Source organism: Oryzias latipes, chromosome 13, assembly GCF_053564925.1.
Source record: "Oryzias latipes strain Hd-rR chromosome 13, Olatipes_Hd-rR_3.1".
Classification (NCBI taxonomy): Eukaryota; Metazoa; Chordata; class Actinopteri; order Beloniformes; family Adrianichthyidae; genus Oryzias; species Oryzias latipes.
The window spans coordinates 17,160,329-17,175,581 of record NC_136249.1 but is presented as its reverse complement, the minus strand read 5'-3'; the positions used below and the strand labels follow the sequence as shown (position 1 = coordinate 17,175,581).

The window sequence follows — 15,253 nt, the reverse complement described above, 5'->3', positions numbered from 1 at the left end:
ACCCTTGTGCTATCTTAGATGACCCCACCCTTACATTGACGTGTTCTCCCTACCATGACAAAGGTGGATAAAGGTGGAGAGATTTCATGTAATCCATGGACACCAGTGAAGATCACAAATCATTGAAGAAAAAAGGTTCAGAGAACTGTCTAGTGGGTCCTAGATGACCCAACTCCCAATGTTAAAGTGCCTAGGATAGCACAAGGGTTAATCAGGTCATGGAGTGGCAAGTTCCTTACACATGGGACCGGCTATAGAGGATGCGATTTTTGGAAATTGTAGCTGGTGATTTTACAGAGGAGCTGTGGATCCAACAATTCTGCATGACATGCTCAACTTTTGATGAGCTGTGTGATGCGGTGGGACCTCTAGTGGCGTCCACTGTCAGGTGCCTAAGGCCGCCAGTTCCAACCAAGAAGTGCATTGCCATCCGGTTGTTGACTCATTAAATTTTTAAAAAAAAAGTGTTTTAATTACAGTTTTGCAAACTATGTCAATTTCCATACATCTCAAAAACCACTTTCTCCAATCACTAAAACTTTTTTTCAATAGATGAGTTTTTTTCTAAACTGTTGTGTTTTCATTATGCAAATTTATTATCGCAAATCCAATTTGCTCACTTTCACATTCAGTGGAAACGCCGGCAGTGTCACACAGGTGGAGGTCTTCACAGATCAGTTGAATCATAAACTTTCAGTGAGATCTGCTCCAACTTATTACACTGGAGAGTAATGTGGGCAACTTTTACTGACTCCTCCAAAAACCCCTAAACGTGGTTTATAAAACACACACACACACACACAAGTAGACTTATTGTAATACCTCAAGGGGGTGAAATCGCTCTATCAGACAGCTGATGCTTGGTCTCTGTAGGGATGCAAGAAATATAAATGGTGTTCCCAGATGCCTATTAGTCTGTCTAAGAAGAAGAAGGTGGGGGGTGAACATGTGGGGTGGGGTCAGGCTCAGGTGTGGAGCAGAGAGAGAGAGAGAAAAAATCTCCTTGTTCTCCTCTTCTGCCTTTTATCAGGGCTGTTGTACCCTTTGGGAAAAGTGCCTCCATTAGTCTCAGGCTGGTTAAACCTGAAAGGGAAGCTAAAGGCTAATTCTAGCTTAGCATCCCTAAAGAAGGTGGAATAAGTTATCAGTGTTCATGTTCTTGGGAAATCATTTAATTTTGTGCAGCTTGTTCTTTCAGCATTTTTATCTTTGTCTCTGATAGAACTTCCTTTGCAGGAGTAATGCTTCATTAGGGACCTTGATGAATCAAATGAACCAGGGCAAAAGGGATATTTTTAGGCTCTCAGAAATAGACTTGCACACAACGTCTTATATAAACTCTTCAGCGAGTATCAAGAGAACGTGTTTGGGGTTTTTACAGCTTGACACGTTTGTTTGAGTAGATGTGCATGTGTGAGCAGAGGTACCCTCAGATGGCAGCAAGTGTGTAAATAACATCCGAATATGATGGATCAGAGGGCCGGGGGGACCTCTCCTTCACACTCCCCCAAACTGAAACTCAGCTCATCTGCTCATCCTCTGGGTTCCCCTGCCGGCCCCTCCCTTCTTCTCTGGTGTGCTGGGGCACTTGTTAAAATTCTGGGTCTGTAGGTCGCCATTGTGGCTTCATTTTGCCAAGTGTCCTGCTTCTTTGCAGACGGACAGCTGAACCCAAATCTACTGCTCCACTGAGCTGAGTTACAAGGCATGCTGCCCGGTTTGCCTCACCCCCAACCCCCACCCCAACCCACCCCCACAACTGTGTACTTGTTAGGAAAATAAACCCAGTAGAAGTAGAATAAAACGACCCGGTGGCAAAAATGAAGCATCTGAAAGACACGTCACACCAGTCTCTTTTATTCTGGATGTTTCTGGAAGTTTTTTATCCAGAAAAATTGAGCTATAACGAGTACCAGTAAGGAGAAAACTAAAAATTAAAACCTGAAAATATTAGATTAGAACCAGCCAACAAACTTTATTAGGAGAATAGAATTTGGTAAAATCGCCTAAAGAGAAGTCTCAAAAGTATATGTGTATTCAAAGGTTTAGTAGTGTGAAATGTCCTTACCAGAAAAATAGTACAATATAATTATAGCGGTGAGGCTTCCTAAGGTTGAAATACCAACCTTTCTGCAGGTTCAAAGATTATTTTGCAACCAAACTTTTATGTAAAAATTTTGTAACGTCCCTTTCTCGCACTGAGATGCCGAGACTTAATCCATTTTAAGCTTCTTTATTTCGTGGTTACTTTAGGCCATAACCAACGCTGTACAGTTTACCCAACAACTTTCATCAACAGAGTAAAAGAAAAATGCTCCCTAACATCTTAATTCCCTCTCTCCTGCACTGGTCGTCCCGTATATCCCCTGTTAAACCAATGGCTGATCCCAACCAGTCTAAACCCATGAAAACAGGTTGAGTGGCAGAACCCAAGGCCTACCAGCGTCTGCCTGGTGCTTTCAGTAAGCTCCAGATTTTAAAACATAAACAGAACCAAACTCAATTCGCTGCAATATGTACCAATTAAACTTTTTGTTAACCTGCTGACGCCGGAATTTATTTCCGACTATGAAAAAAAATTCACTAATATTTTTGCTTTAATGTAGCTGAAATAGTTTTGAGCACAAATGGTTTGATGCACATATGCATCAATAGGTATCAAGGGGTTAAAAAGTTACTGTAATAGAAGTTAAGATCAAAACAGCATGTGTCCTGTTGACTGGTTAAAAATGCAGAAATATCTGCTACTTTGTGGTATTGATAAATTAGTTTGAATGTATTTTTCATGGTGCTCTCATTTCACGTATGTTAATTGTTAATCATCAATATTTGTCATATTTAGAGTTTTAAAAATGTGATTTGTAATTAAGGACATTATTTTTGGTTCAGATTGTACATTTTCCACACCATTAACTTCACCACAGATGTATGAAATCCCTGACGATCTCTGAATTTAGCATACGAGATTATAGTGGATTAGATACATCTGCCATTTATAAGGGTTTAGTACTTAGATGACCATATTTACTAGACCTCTACAGGAAAACCATTTGAATCATGTAAAAGCCTCCAGGAGATGTTAATGGAGCATATGTCCAGATAAACCAAAGTGAGGCATAAGAGTGTGTCTAATCCCTAGTTTTAAGGATGATGAACATGAGATATCACTTTATGGCTGAGGATGATGCTTGGTGTGAAGGTCAGAGGTCATGTTTTTGACTGTTTTCAGAGAATGGAGCACAAAAATAAGATTCTGAGCATCTGCATTGTTGTTTTAACTTCTATCAAGACACAAGCAGTTGGTACGAGGGGGACATGGTAAGCTTTAATACTTTTTTTCACCAGACCAGAAATTGTGAAAAGACTTCTACCCTCCACTGCAGGGATGATCTTACAGCCATCAGCCTGTCCCTGCATCTCATGATGAACACTAGGAGTCTCTTGGTTTGCCACATCCCAACCCTCAAGCATTTAACATGCGGCAAATGTTTCACTGTGCACAGAAAGTGGCTGAATTTCTTCATATACAACATAGACAAGATCAGCAGTGGACAACTTTAAAACCTAAACTTTGTAAGAATCATTGTAAAGATAGTTTTAGCACTTTTTCATGGATTAATGGAACACTAAACTGCAGCTATGATCTCCACCTTTGCTGGACCTCATCCCAGTGTGAAGTATTTTATCAGAGAGATCATGATCTACACTAAAACAAATCCTATGTTGCATCTTATTTGCACTGAAGGAACACATTAATTGAGAAGTTTGTGGGATTTAAAAATTAGGAGAACCTTGTTTAATTGAAAAAAATTAAAATCCCTTATCTTTTCAATACTAAATCAATGTGGATAAAAGTATGCTGATACCCCTAAATTCTTGCAGCAGCAGAAGCAGTTTTGCAGAGCAGGAGAAGAAAGGGCAGATCCACAGCCTGTTGAGATGTGTGCAGGGTTTAAAACAAGTTAATCTCCAGCCTTTCATCAACTAATTAAAGAAAAGGACAATCCCAGATTAATAATTAAGTGTGTTAAATATTCAAAAGTCTATAAATGTGGTTTCCTTCAGCAAAGTCAACAAGTGTTCTTCTGAGCTCTTTCCTCCTTAGAACAATGGTGGCAGTGAAATGGTCAGTTAGTCACTCACTGATTTACATAATAATATTAGCCGACCTTTTGGTTTGATTAGTTTGTTTTTCAAAATACATGAAGATGAATGTTTTCTTCAGCTAATGACTAATGCATGTTCAAACCACAGAGTTTATTCAAATATACTTTGTAATGGACATGTGTAAAATGGAAGCCCTGCCGTTGACTGGAATTAGTCACTGGAACAGGCGTCCTAATTTAAGAATTAGTCCAGGTTCTTAACTGATCTGGCACCAAGGGAACTGAATTTGAATGCAGTGAAGGGAAAATCAAGACGGCTTCAGTGATGTGGAGGATGTATTCAAAAAGTGTGAAGGGTAAAGGCAAGGTCTGCTGTTACCTTTAATCACAAACTGTTTCATTAGTCGCGGAGGGAAAATTGGTTCATTTTTTATAGCATTTTTAACTATTTAGGACCAAAGTAATTAGGATCCTGACAGAATTTGGTAAATGTTTAAGATTTGGGTTGCTCTGTGCCTATTTATTCACAGAGAAACAAACAAAACCCAGAACACACACGTTTGGTTCTTTGGGAGGTTTTATTCTAAAAACCTGCGTGGCTTATTTAAGCAAGTCCCCCCCCCCCACACACACACACACACACACACACACCCCCCCCCCCTCATAGTACCCCCTCTCTTCTCTACCCTCCTTTTCTCTCCTCCTCCTCCTCACATCGGAGGCTGTGCGCTGCAGCTGCCGCGCAAACCCGCGCATATCCCGTCAGTGCGGTGGTCCCCAGAGAGAGGAGCGCGCAGGGATATCCAATTGGACTACCTTTTTCATTAAAAATAAATAAATCTTAACTATAATCGCTGCATGAGATATTGTTTTCTTCCACACAGGTAAGTTCCATTTCTTTCTGTACCACTATGCGTAAAGATGCTTTCCCGGGACTCCGGTTATGAGGCAGCAGAAACACTATTAAACCATTGGGGGGAGGGGGTGTAGAGGTGGAATACCTGGATATATCTTTATGTGTATCCCAAAGTTATGGTTATCCGCGGTCAAAGCAACCGTTTTAAGCTTCTATTTCTCATTCCAACCAAGGCATTACATTTTATTTCTCTGGTGTCTGTTTGCATGCGTCTTTGCGCTTCTGTCTGTGACCATTTTTGCAGCAAATGCTTTACAAAATCCCAAACTAGGATAACAGTGGATTATATTGGCATAAAAAAGCATTTAAGGCGCAAATTTGCGCAAAAAACTGAAACCGTTTGGTCGTTTTGGAATTGATTGAAGCTGCGTCCGTGCGCACATCGTTCCAAAAAGTTTGAATTGCACGCGACAGTTGACGGGACTCTAAGGTCCTTCACCTCTGAAGAAAACAAAATGAAAATGGTCAAATTAAACCATAACAATGAAAAATGACGCTATAACATCCTTCCTGCGTGTTTAACAAACGTTGTATTTAGATGTACAATAATAATCGGTTGTTTTGTTTTGTGTGTGTGTGCATTTTAACGCAGAACAAGAAATCAGAATGATTTTTTACAGTCTTTTAAATGAGCAAACGTCACTTTATAAAAAAACACAGGGCGCGTAGTTTCCCACATAAGTTAGTTTCTGCTTCCAGTTCCAGTCTGAGCAGAATGCTTGGACTCCTGAGCTCTGTGTCCAAACGTGGAGTTGCGCAAACCCACCGTGGCGCTCTGCTGCAGCCTCTGGCGGCTGGTGATAAGGCTGGAGGGGACTGACTCTCACTCCGAACCCTCCGGGAAGCCTCCCGCTCTCCGTGGAGGCTCTGTGACCGTTTCGATTAGCGGATAATACACCCATTTCTAAGGAGCTTTCAGGTGACACAGCTTCCCGGGGAGGAGATAAAAGCGCAGGGCTTGTTGCTATAAGCTCATATTTTCTCAAATATTTTCACAAACTTCAGTGATAGAAAAATGTTTTCAGCAAAAGGTGCAGAGAACAAAGAAGCTCACATCTGGGAGAATTTTTGGAGAAAAAAGTGAAATATGCAAAGTTGACAGAAGAGTTGTGATTCATTGATAAATATTCTTCCTTCAGAGGAATTAAGGCTCTTTGTGATTTTTCTAAATCCGTGTTTTTAACGTAACACATGTGACATTTATTGTACCTGATCCATGACAGATCTTTGAAAAAAAATTTCTGTTGTCATGGATGCCCAAAAGCAACTTTCTCAAAGCCTGTAGCTTTAAGGGGGGAAAAAGCAAAACAGAGAGAGAGAGCAACCAAACATCTTAGATTTACCTTTTAAGGTCTTTATTTCTACTTGAATAATATCCCTACTCTTACGTGGGTGCTGCACTGGAAGGTTCAAAAAGAAACATTATGAAATTTAAAAGAATTAAGTGGTATAGTCACTGTTTTATTGTTGAAAATGTACTATAAGAATGTTTGACCAAGATAAGAAGACTCCATGCATCACCTGGGAAGTGTTTGGGATAGTTTGAGGAGAAAACTGTGTGTCTATGCATGTGTTTGTGCAAGTTTATTAAGTGTGACTGCATATGTGTCTGCATGTGTTTGTGTGTGTGTGTGCCTGCATGTGCATGCATCTGTTTGTGCATGTTAGTCTGTGACAGCACGTTTGTTCATGTTTGTGTGTCACTGTATGTGTGTGTGCGTGTCTATGCATGCATGCATGTGTTTGTGCCTCTTCACGTTTGACTGTATATCTGTGTGTGCATGCATGTACGCAATTGATGCATGTTCATGTATGATTGCATGTGTGTATGTGTACCTTTATATCTGTGTGTGCATGCATGTATGGAATTGATGCATCTTCATGTATGATTGCATGTGTGTATGTGTATTTGCATGTCTTTGTCTGCACGTGTGTTTGTGCATGTATATGTTTGTGCCTGCAAGTGTGTGTGTGTACCTGCATTTTTCCGTGTGAGTGTGCATGCATATTTTTGTGCATGCGTGTATCTGCATGTGTCTGTCTGCATAGGTGTGTGTGCATGCATGTGTGTATTTGTGGGACAGAGCGCGTTCACCAGTATTAGTAAACCTCTCAGATATTAGGTCCTGTCATGTTAAGTAAATAGCCATTTATCAAGTATACCTTTCTGCAAGAGCACCCATGAGAACCAATCCATTAGCAATACACCAAATGTCCACTCGAAACGTGTGTGTGCGTGCATGTGTGTAACAAAATGGATTAGAGGGTTTAAGTAGTTGTGACACAGAGAAAATAGTCGTATATTTGATTGAGTAGAAACTTTTCACAAAGAGACGATGCGGCTGATTTTTGATCAGAAACCAGATTATATATACTTTAAAATGAAGTGCGAGTGGATTTGTGTGCAGGAATGTGTGTGACCTGATATGGAGGTGTGCGCACATGTAACAAAGGAGAGGACAGATGGATGATAAGGTGGAGCGAAAATGACACCGACTTTATAATTCCCCTCTCTTTAGTGTGAGCAGTTTCCTCAGCATCACTCCTGTCGCCTGTCAGCCTGCAGCTGCATTAAAAAGATGAAACTGGGAGAATTTCTTACAGGGTCCCAAAGATGAAACTCTGAAAAAAAAGTTGAGCTTTGGAAATTTGAAGTGGAGAGCACTTTCATTGACTCTTTCAGTATTAATACATTTTATGAGAGTTTTGCTGATGTAATCCATGCTCTCTAAATGTATGCGTTAGTGTATGTTTTATGTGTGAGTGCAAGAATCAGCTCACCGCTCCGTTTCTTTTCCCTTCGGCTTTTCCCTGCAGGGGTCGCCACAGTGAATCAGCTTTCTCCATCTAATCCTGTCTGCTGTATCTTTTACTCTAACACCAGCTACCTTCATGTCTTTGTTCACTGCATCCATAAACCTCCTCTTTGGTCTTCCTCTAGAGTCTAGACTCAGGATTCTCAAGATTTTTCTACCAATATATTCTCTGTCCCTCCTCTGGACTTGTCCAACAACCTCAGTCTGGTCTCTCTAACTTTATCTCCAAGTGAATCACTTCACCAATAATTGCAGAAAAAAAAAGACAATTTTCATTACAGAATTGCAGAAAATAAGTATCCTATTGTGTTGACTCAGGAAAAAATGAAACCTGCGACAATTCTTTGATTTTTATTCTAAATAAATATTGTGAAAATGTTTTGAACATGTTTACTATCACTGAGATATAAAAAGAAGCCATGTTATTGATGCATGAAAGCAGAGAACTCCAATAAGTATTTAGGACTTTGCAGAAATTCCCTCACAAATACTCAGAATGGGCTTGCTGAGTGATTTTGAGTTGATCAGCAGCACACACAAAAAAGTTGCAATTTCATAACCATCTAAAACAAGAGAAACTCTTCAAAGTAAGATTATATTAACTTCAAACGAAGACCAAACAAGGGAACCCTGTCTAGCCCGAAACCAAATGATCTATGTTTACCTATTAGGGATCTCTGGTGGCACCGACTGACTTTCCAGCTGACAATTTAGCCAATTTATTAGTTAGACAGTAAAAAGTGGAGGTTAAACTAAGGAAGCAACATATACCATGAGCTATATAAAATTCCCAGCAGAGAATGAGAAGCTGAAGGTGATTATTGATGTATAACACGCAGAGGACTAACAAAGCTAGCCCAGGTTCTTCTTCTTGTTTTTTCCTCTCGGTCATTAATCATTTCAGACAAAATATTTATTCATTTTTGTTTTGTGTCTGCTACCCGATACAAGGAGCCACAACTTGGCAGAGGTTCCACACCAGATGCCATTTGTAATGCAACTGCATAGTGGCTGAACTGGGTCTGAAACTGGATACTTGACAACTACAAGTCCAATCAGTTCCAAGTTTATCCCATCCCAGAGATCCGCCTTTCAGAAATGACTTCCCAAAAGAGCAGCAGTTGAAATTGTGTGATGTCTGCAGGCGGTTTGACTTTTCTCGTGGTCAGTGGAAATCAGAGCGACAGAACTTTCACATGAAGGTGTGAAGGTTCTGTCGCTTTCCACCACTTTGATCCACATCTGAAAGTGAGCCAATCAGATAAAAATTGTGTTTTAGATTCAATCTGCTTTTCTGAATATTCAAATCGTTGTGAATCATGAGCAGACAAAAGAATACTGTTTGAAAAAGATCGCATTTGTGATGTGGAAAATATTCTGGGCGGCCACGCCAACAGTCCAGCACATAACAAAGGTTTTATTTTTTTAGGTAAAAATAGAAAAAAAGCATAATCATGATTAAACGAGCACTGGGAACACTTTGGAAATAGATCAAATGATGATCCGTGTGGGATTTTAAACATCTAGGATTCAGACTACCTGTCATGTGCATTACTTAACCAACAAACCACGAATTATCAACTTTATCACTCAACAGTTGTCATGTAACAATCAGATTGGAAGTTTCACTCTCTGTGCAAACTTCTGAAACTTCTCAGCACAGCAGCACTCATACATTACCCCCATAGTGTAATTGCAGGGCTATAACAAAAAGCATCCTGTAAACATGGCTGTTTCCTTGATAACTGAGGTTAATGTCTAATTTAATGTTAACCATTTAAAATGGGATCAAACATGAATGTGGTTCTGTACTTTTGCTCAGAGTTTTCTGGTGCATTTGTAACATTTCTGAATGCCTTTTTTTGTTGTGACCCATGAGCGTCTAATCAGAAGCAAACACGCAGCCGATGCAGAGCAGAAAGGCATTGTGGGACGTTTCTGTTTTAACAAACAGCATAGCGGCATTCCTCTCTACTTCATTTTGGGATTAAAATGTTTCACAAAATGCTGTAAAATGTTCTGTTCTTTGAATAAATAAAAGTAATCAATGCTTTACACATTACGCCATCATTTGTTGTTGTACAGATTTACTCTTCTGGTCCACACATTTATGTTTTAGTGACTCACTTGGTTGTTTTCTGTGGAAAGCCTGTAAAAGCACAAGCTGGTTTCCTCTCAGCACATTCTGAACGTTTTGTAGCTAAAGACCCAGAAATTTCCCAAAGGACTTTGTTAATATGAAACCCAGACAGAAGGGAATATTAGGTTTAAGGTGTTGAAGTAATGAGCACCATGTGTTTGCAGGGAAGCTTCATAATTTCTGTCCTTTTCTGAAGGGTTATAAAAGTAGGTAGTAATGTTTGTATGAATGTTTGATCAGCTGCAACAATCTTAGTTTCGGTTTTCTGACCTATTCCAGTTTCCACAGTGAGAAGTTACGATGAAATCTTGTTAAATTTCACAGTAAGATGTTTCAACACTTAGAAATACATGTGCAACCCCATTGCTTATTTATAGCAATGTGGACACCTTTAATGTCCCAGTCACTGCTGTCTTTACAAATTGACAAATCTGGACGGGGCACGCTGGTGGCCCACACGAAATTTTAAGAACTTAGACCACTCAATCAGGTCGTACTGAGCATATGTACAACATGTCAGGGTAGGGTGAAGTTGATGAGATGCAGGCGTGCTGTACAGATTTTTCATTAATTCAGCACTAGCGAATTCTACAGACTGCACAAGCAGTCCGTTAGTGCTGTTCACGTGATAAGTGCACGGTCCTTACGTGCAGCCTGACTGTTAGAAATGAGTAAATACGATGATCAGAATGTAGTTTGTGAGGACATCTTACCGGCGTCCTAGGGGCATGTGCACACTGCAAGACCTGCGTTCCTTTTGAGATGCAGCCACTCCTCTCTGCAACCCTCCACAAGCCCAGATAAGCCAAAAACCTGCAGAACCTATACGGGTCAACCTCTTTATGGATACATGTGACTAAGGCATAAACAGATAAACACATTTTTTAAAGTGTAATAATCAAAGGAAGTTTATCAATTTTCTCCTTTTATTCCATGCTTTGCCCAAGATAGAGTGTAGTACATTCCAGATGGATGGATTACAGATCAGAAGGAAGGAAAATCTCTACTCAAAGATCTTTGAGGATCTTATGTGGTCTTAAAAAAACTGCAGCCTCAAATGAACTCCAGTTTTCTGGCTCTGTGATGTTGATCTGTATTTATCTCAGAAAGCAATTAAGATTTTCTTAAACTGGAATAAATGTTGTCACTTCCTTTTCCAGTTCTGTGCTTATACATGTAAATAAAGTGAGGTTTTTTTTTGGGAGACACTTTTTTGTCTAGATTTCCAGCTTTTAAAAATGTATCACACCACACATTGTTTCCAACAGTTTGAGGGGAAGCAATCATATGATAAAGGTCCATGACACCTGGACCATTGTGTGATGAATGCATTACTGCTTCGCACATTAATCTTCAGTTGTCTCATACACCGACAAATCATCTTAAGGCTCCTTCTGTTGAGATATCATCTAAAAACTTTAAAGTGAGTCATGTTAGTTTTGATCCAACCGGAAGTAGTAAAATTAAATTATGAAGATTTGATTTTAGCAGATAATATTTGAAGCACATTTATTTACCTCCATGCATTGAAACAGTGACAAAGACCAATGGCCTGTCGCTTGTCAAGGTGGAAAGTTGTGTGAACGACTTCATGGTGTTTAGACGGAGACGATACATTCTGTGTCCGTCTGCTGTGATGATAAATGTGGACTGACAAGAGCCCGGTTCTGGGGATTGTCGCGCCTCTCCAGAACCAGCTAAGCTAGCCTGTTTGCTGTCTAAACAGATCTGTCCTGAGCTGTGATTCAACCTGGGGACATCCAGTCTCTGAGGGATGAAAGTCAACAATCAATCAACCTGCTCCAACTGGAACTAAACACAGGGAGACGAGCAGGAGCTTCCTTCTGCTGTTCTCCGCTGTTGCAGTTTGAGCTTTCAACACTTGTTATGACCCACATCTTTACTCTGTTTCTATTTTTTTCAGCAGGTAACCTGTTACTGGTTGGAAAAAAGGAGAGGATGGAGGAATAATGAAAAGAGAGACCAAGTGATATTACCAGGATTCTTTATCCGCAATGGGAGCTCCTTGTTTTTCCGTTTTTTACTTGAATATATTAGAAAGGGAGTTTAGCTGAAGCCCAGCTGGATCCATAACGTTAGAGGTTTATCCTATTCCAGTAGGAGAGCTCATGGCTGGACTCTAAACCTAGCACTCTTTTGCACCGTTAGTCATTTTACTGAACTGCTGTCTTTTCGTCATGGAGAAAACGTACTCATTAACAGCCCATTATGATGAGTTCCAGGAGGTTAAGTATGGGGGTCGCTACAGCAGTGACATCTTAAGCAATGGCATGACCCTTCACCTTGGGGGCAGTCTGGACCGTCACATGGGGCGGGGACGGGGAGGGACCTGGTCTAACGGCCGGAACAGAGATCTGAGCAGCACCAGCAGCAGCGGGGGTCTTCCTCGATGGAGCCGGAGGGAGATCTGTCTTCTCTCTGCTCTGGTCTTTGCTGCAGGCATGTGTGTTATAATGGGAAGCATGCTGGCGCTGAAGTACATTTCTCTGGACTCCCCGCTGGACGCTCAGTGCAGAGAGGACTGCCAACGAAAGCGCTCCCTTCTGCGGGCTGCTCGCTTTGTCCAGGCCAACATCGACCCCACCATCCAGCCCTGCCAGGACTTCTATTCCTTCGCTTGTGGAGGCTGGCTGAAGCGCCACGGCATCCCTGAGGACAAGCTCAGCTATGGCATTATCACAGCCATAGGAGAACACAATGAGGAGAAACTACAGCGCCTCCTCCTGGAGCCGATTCGCAGAAGAAGCCCAAACTCAGCAGAACGTAAAGTCAAGGAGTTCTATCGATCCTGCGTCAACATCCAGAGGATTGACAAGCTCGGGTCTGAACCCATGACAGAGCTGCTGGACAGCTGTGGAGGGTGGGACCTGGTGGGGGCCCCTCCCAGTGCAGCTGGGTGGGTGCAGGAGGGCGCCCCACAGATGCCAGACTTTGATGAGCTGCTTTACAGGACGCAGGGAGTTTACAGCACTGCTGTCTTCTTCTCCCTAACTGTCAATGTGGATGACAAAAACTCATCAAGGAACGCCATCAGGGTGAGTATTCAGAGAAATCAAAGCCAATAGTTTGTAATTCATGTTTTTTAAATTCTTCTGTTAGATCTGTCTGTACAACCGAAAAACTGTTCTCTCATTTTGTGTGTGGCGAGTGCATCGTTAAGTATTTGTAATGCTAATGGAGGTTACAGCTACTTATGACGTAGGGGGAATGCTGTCGTATGGTGTCCTTCCGCCACACTATTCATTAGTAAGATGCGAGTACTGACCACCTTAAGCAGTGACGTGCGGTCAGATGAGGCAAGTGAGGCTCGGCCTCACCTGTCCTTGTAAAAAAAAAAAAAAAAAAGTACATTAAGTAAACATTCTTTTCCCACTGATCTGTGTTTAAGAACATTTTTTGTTGACTCAACACATTTTCCACAGTTTCTGAGGTTAAAATCACTGAATTTTAAGTGTTGCACAAGAACATACGGATCGGAAACTCCCGGTGAGGCTCTAGAGCAGGGGTCCCCAAAGTAGGGCCCGCGGGCCAAATTTGGCCCACCAATGGTTGTCTTTTGGCCCACCAAGTCGTGCCTGTAAGAGCCCGCAGAGTGTTTCGTTAAAATCCCTTAATCTTTCCCATTCATCCATGGAGCGACAACGGCAGTAGCAAACGGATAAGAGGCATTTTAAACAAATATGGGAGGAGGATTGTTTTTTACCAGAAATATCTTCTCAGGCTGTTTGTTTTTTTGTCAGCAGTCCGGGGCTGTACTTAAAGAGTACAATATACGCCACCACTACACACAGTTTTATCCAAACACAAAGGTAAGGCGCAAAAGACATATTCTAGGGAGTTCCAATCTAAACTTCTGTCACAGCAAGCCACCCTCATGATGCCCTCGGCAGCACAGGACAGCGCCACATTGGCAAGCTACAAAAGTTCGGGGCTAACTGCCGAGAATAGGAGATCGAGAGAGATTCAAAGACAAATGTTACTAACTTTTTTGTCTCACTAATGTGTGTTACCTTAAAAAAAGTACCAAATACAAATAATACCATTAATACAAATAATACCACAAATAGATACATTGTTGAGATGCAGTTTACAATGTAAAATCCATGAATTTTTCTGATTTCTCATCACATTTAGAGACATACATAAAGGAAGTGATCTCCTTTTCAACTTTGTGTGTTCCTGTGTTTGAAGATTGATCAAGAGGGGCTTACACTGCCAGAGAGGAGTCTGTACTTGGGACAGGACGAGGACAGTGTCAAGGTGAAATACTTTCCATCCTGGTTTCTCTGTTATTCCTTGTTACATCTTTATTATAGTTTTTTTCTACTTTTTAAATGAACTTCCCGTCTCCTGTTCCAATCCATCATAACTTTTTTGTCCTTCTTTTGAAATCCCAGTTTCTCCTTTGACTTCATTCAAGCCAACATTACCCTGTAAAATAAGCAGCTTTTTAAAAAAGAAATGTTTGTTTTACTGCAGATCCAATCGATGAGAGCTCAAAAAAGTCAATGTGAACATGTGTTGACATGCGTTTCATGTCAAAGTTGACTCTTGGCAAAATATGATCCCAATGTTTTTACAGCCCACTAAAAGTGAAGAACCTTTTCTGAAGATGATAAAAACAAAGTTTGTGGCTGCAGGTGTGGTTTTTGGCATCACATGGAGATATTTGTATTTGTAAATTTGAATTTGTATTTATAACTGAGCCCTCGGAGAATCCGTGCGCCCGGCTTAGTAAACCGTGCTCTGCTCAGAGACATGCAGATGCAATGTGTGCGTGTGCACGATTGCTCAACAGTACAATAACAACTATTTAATCTGTGCACACGGTTTATCACTTTTTAAAAAAAAATTTAACCTCTTGCACCTGGAAGGCTCAGTATTTCATAACACTAAATAGTGTCATGTTATTTGCTGGGAGACTCATTGCATGTAGTTAACAACACAATACATTTATCAATGTAGTTTTCCTTTTGGTTTCAGTTTAAGCCTTGTAGCTGCAGTCCACTGTGATTGCTTTTGTGCCCAGGCTTCAAAATTTTAAAAATTGTTTTCGTAGGCCATATTCATATTTTAGACTTTAGCTAAACAGCTACAAAGATGTTTCAAGGGACATAGTTTGAGGATATGTGAAACAACAACAATGACCTCTGAAAGGGAACTAATTTTGTTAACTAATTTGTCTGGAACCAGTGGGGTAGGACCAAAAATGCAGGAGATTGAGCCTTTGGTAAAACCCTAAATTAAAAAATGA

General features: G+C 40.8%; 1 protein-coding gene across 2 annotated transcripts in view; it reads left to right on the top strand.

Annotated features, from left to right (window-relative positions):
- Positions 1-4,818: 4,818 nt before the first annotated feature.
- The window catches only part of ecel1 (endothelin converting enzyme-like 1), a 55,584-nt gene continuing 45,149 nt past the window's right edge, over positions 4,819-15,253 (top strand). For both annotated transcript variants that reach the window (XM_023961545.2, XM_023961543.2), the window contains exons 1-3: positions 4,819-4,990; positions 11,903-13,034; positions 14,191-14,259. In XM_023961545.2, coding sequence (XP_023817313.1) covers positions 12,177-13,034; positions 14,191-14,259 — 927 coding nt within the window. In that variant the 5' untranslated portion in view covers positions 4,819-4,990; positions 11,903-12,176. The remainder of the gene's footprint in view (positions 4,991-11,902; positions 13,035-14,190; positions 14,260-15,253) is intronic.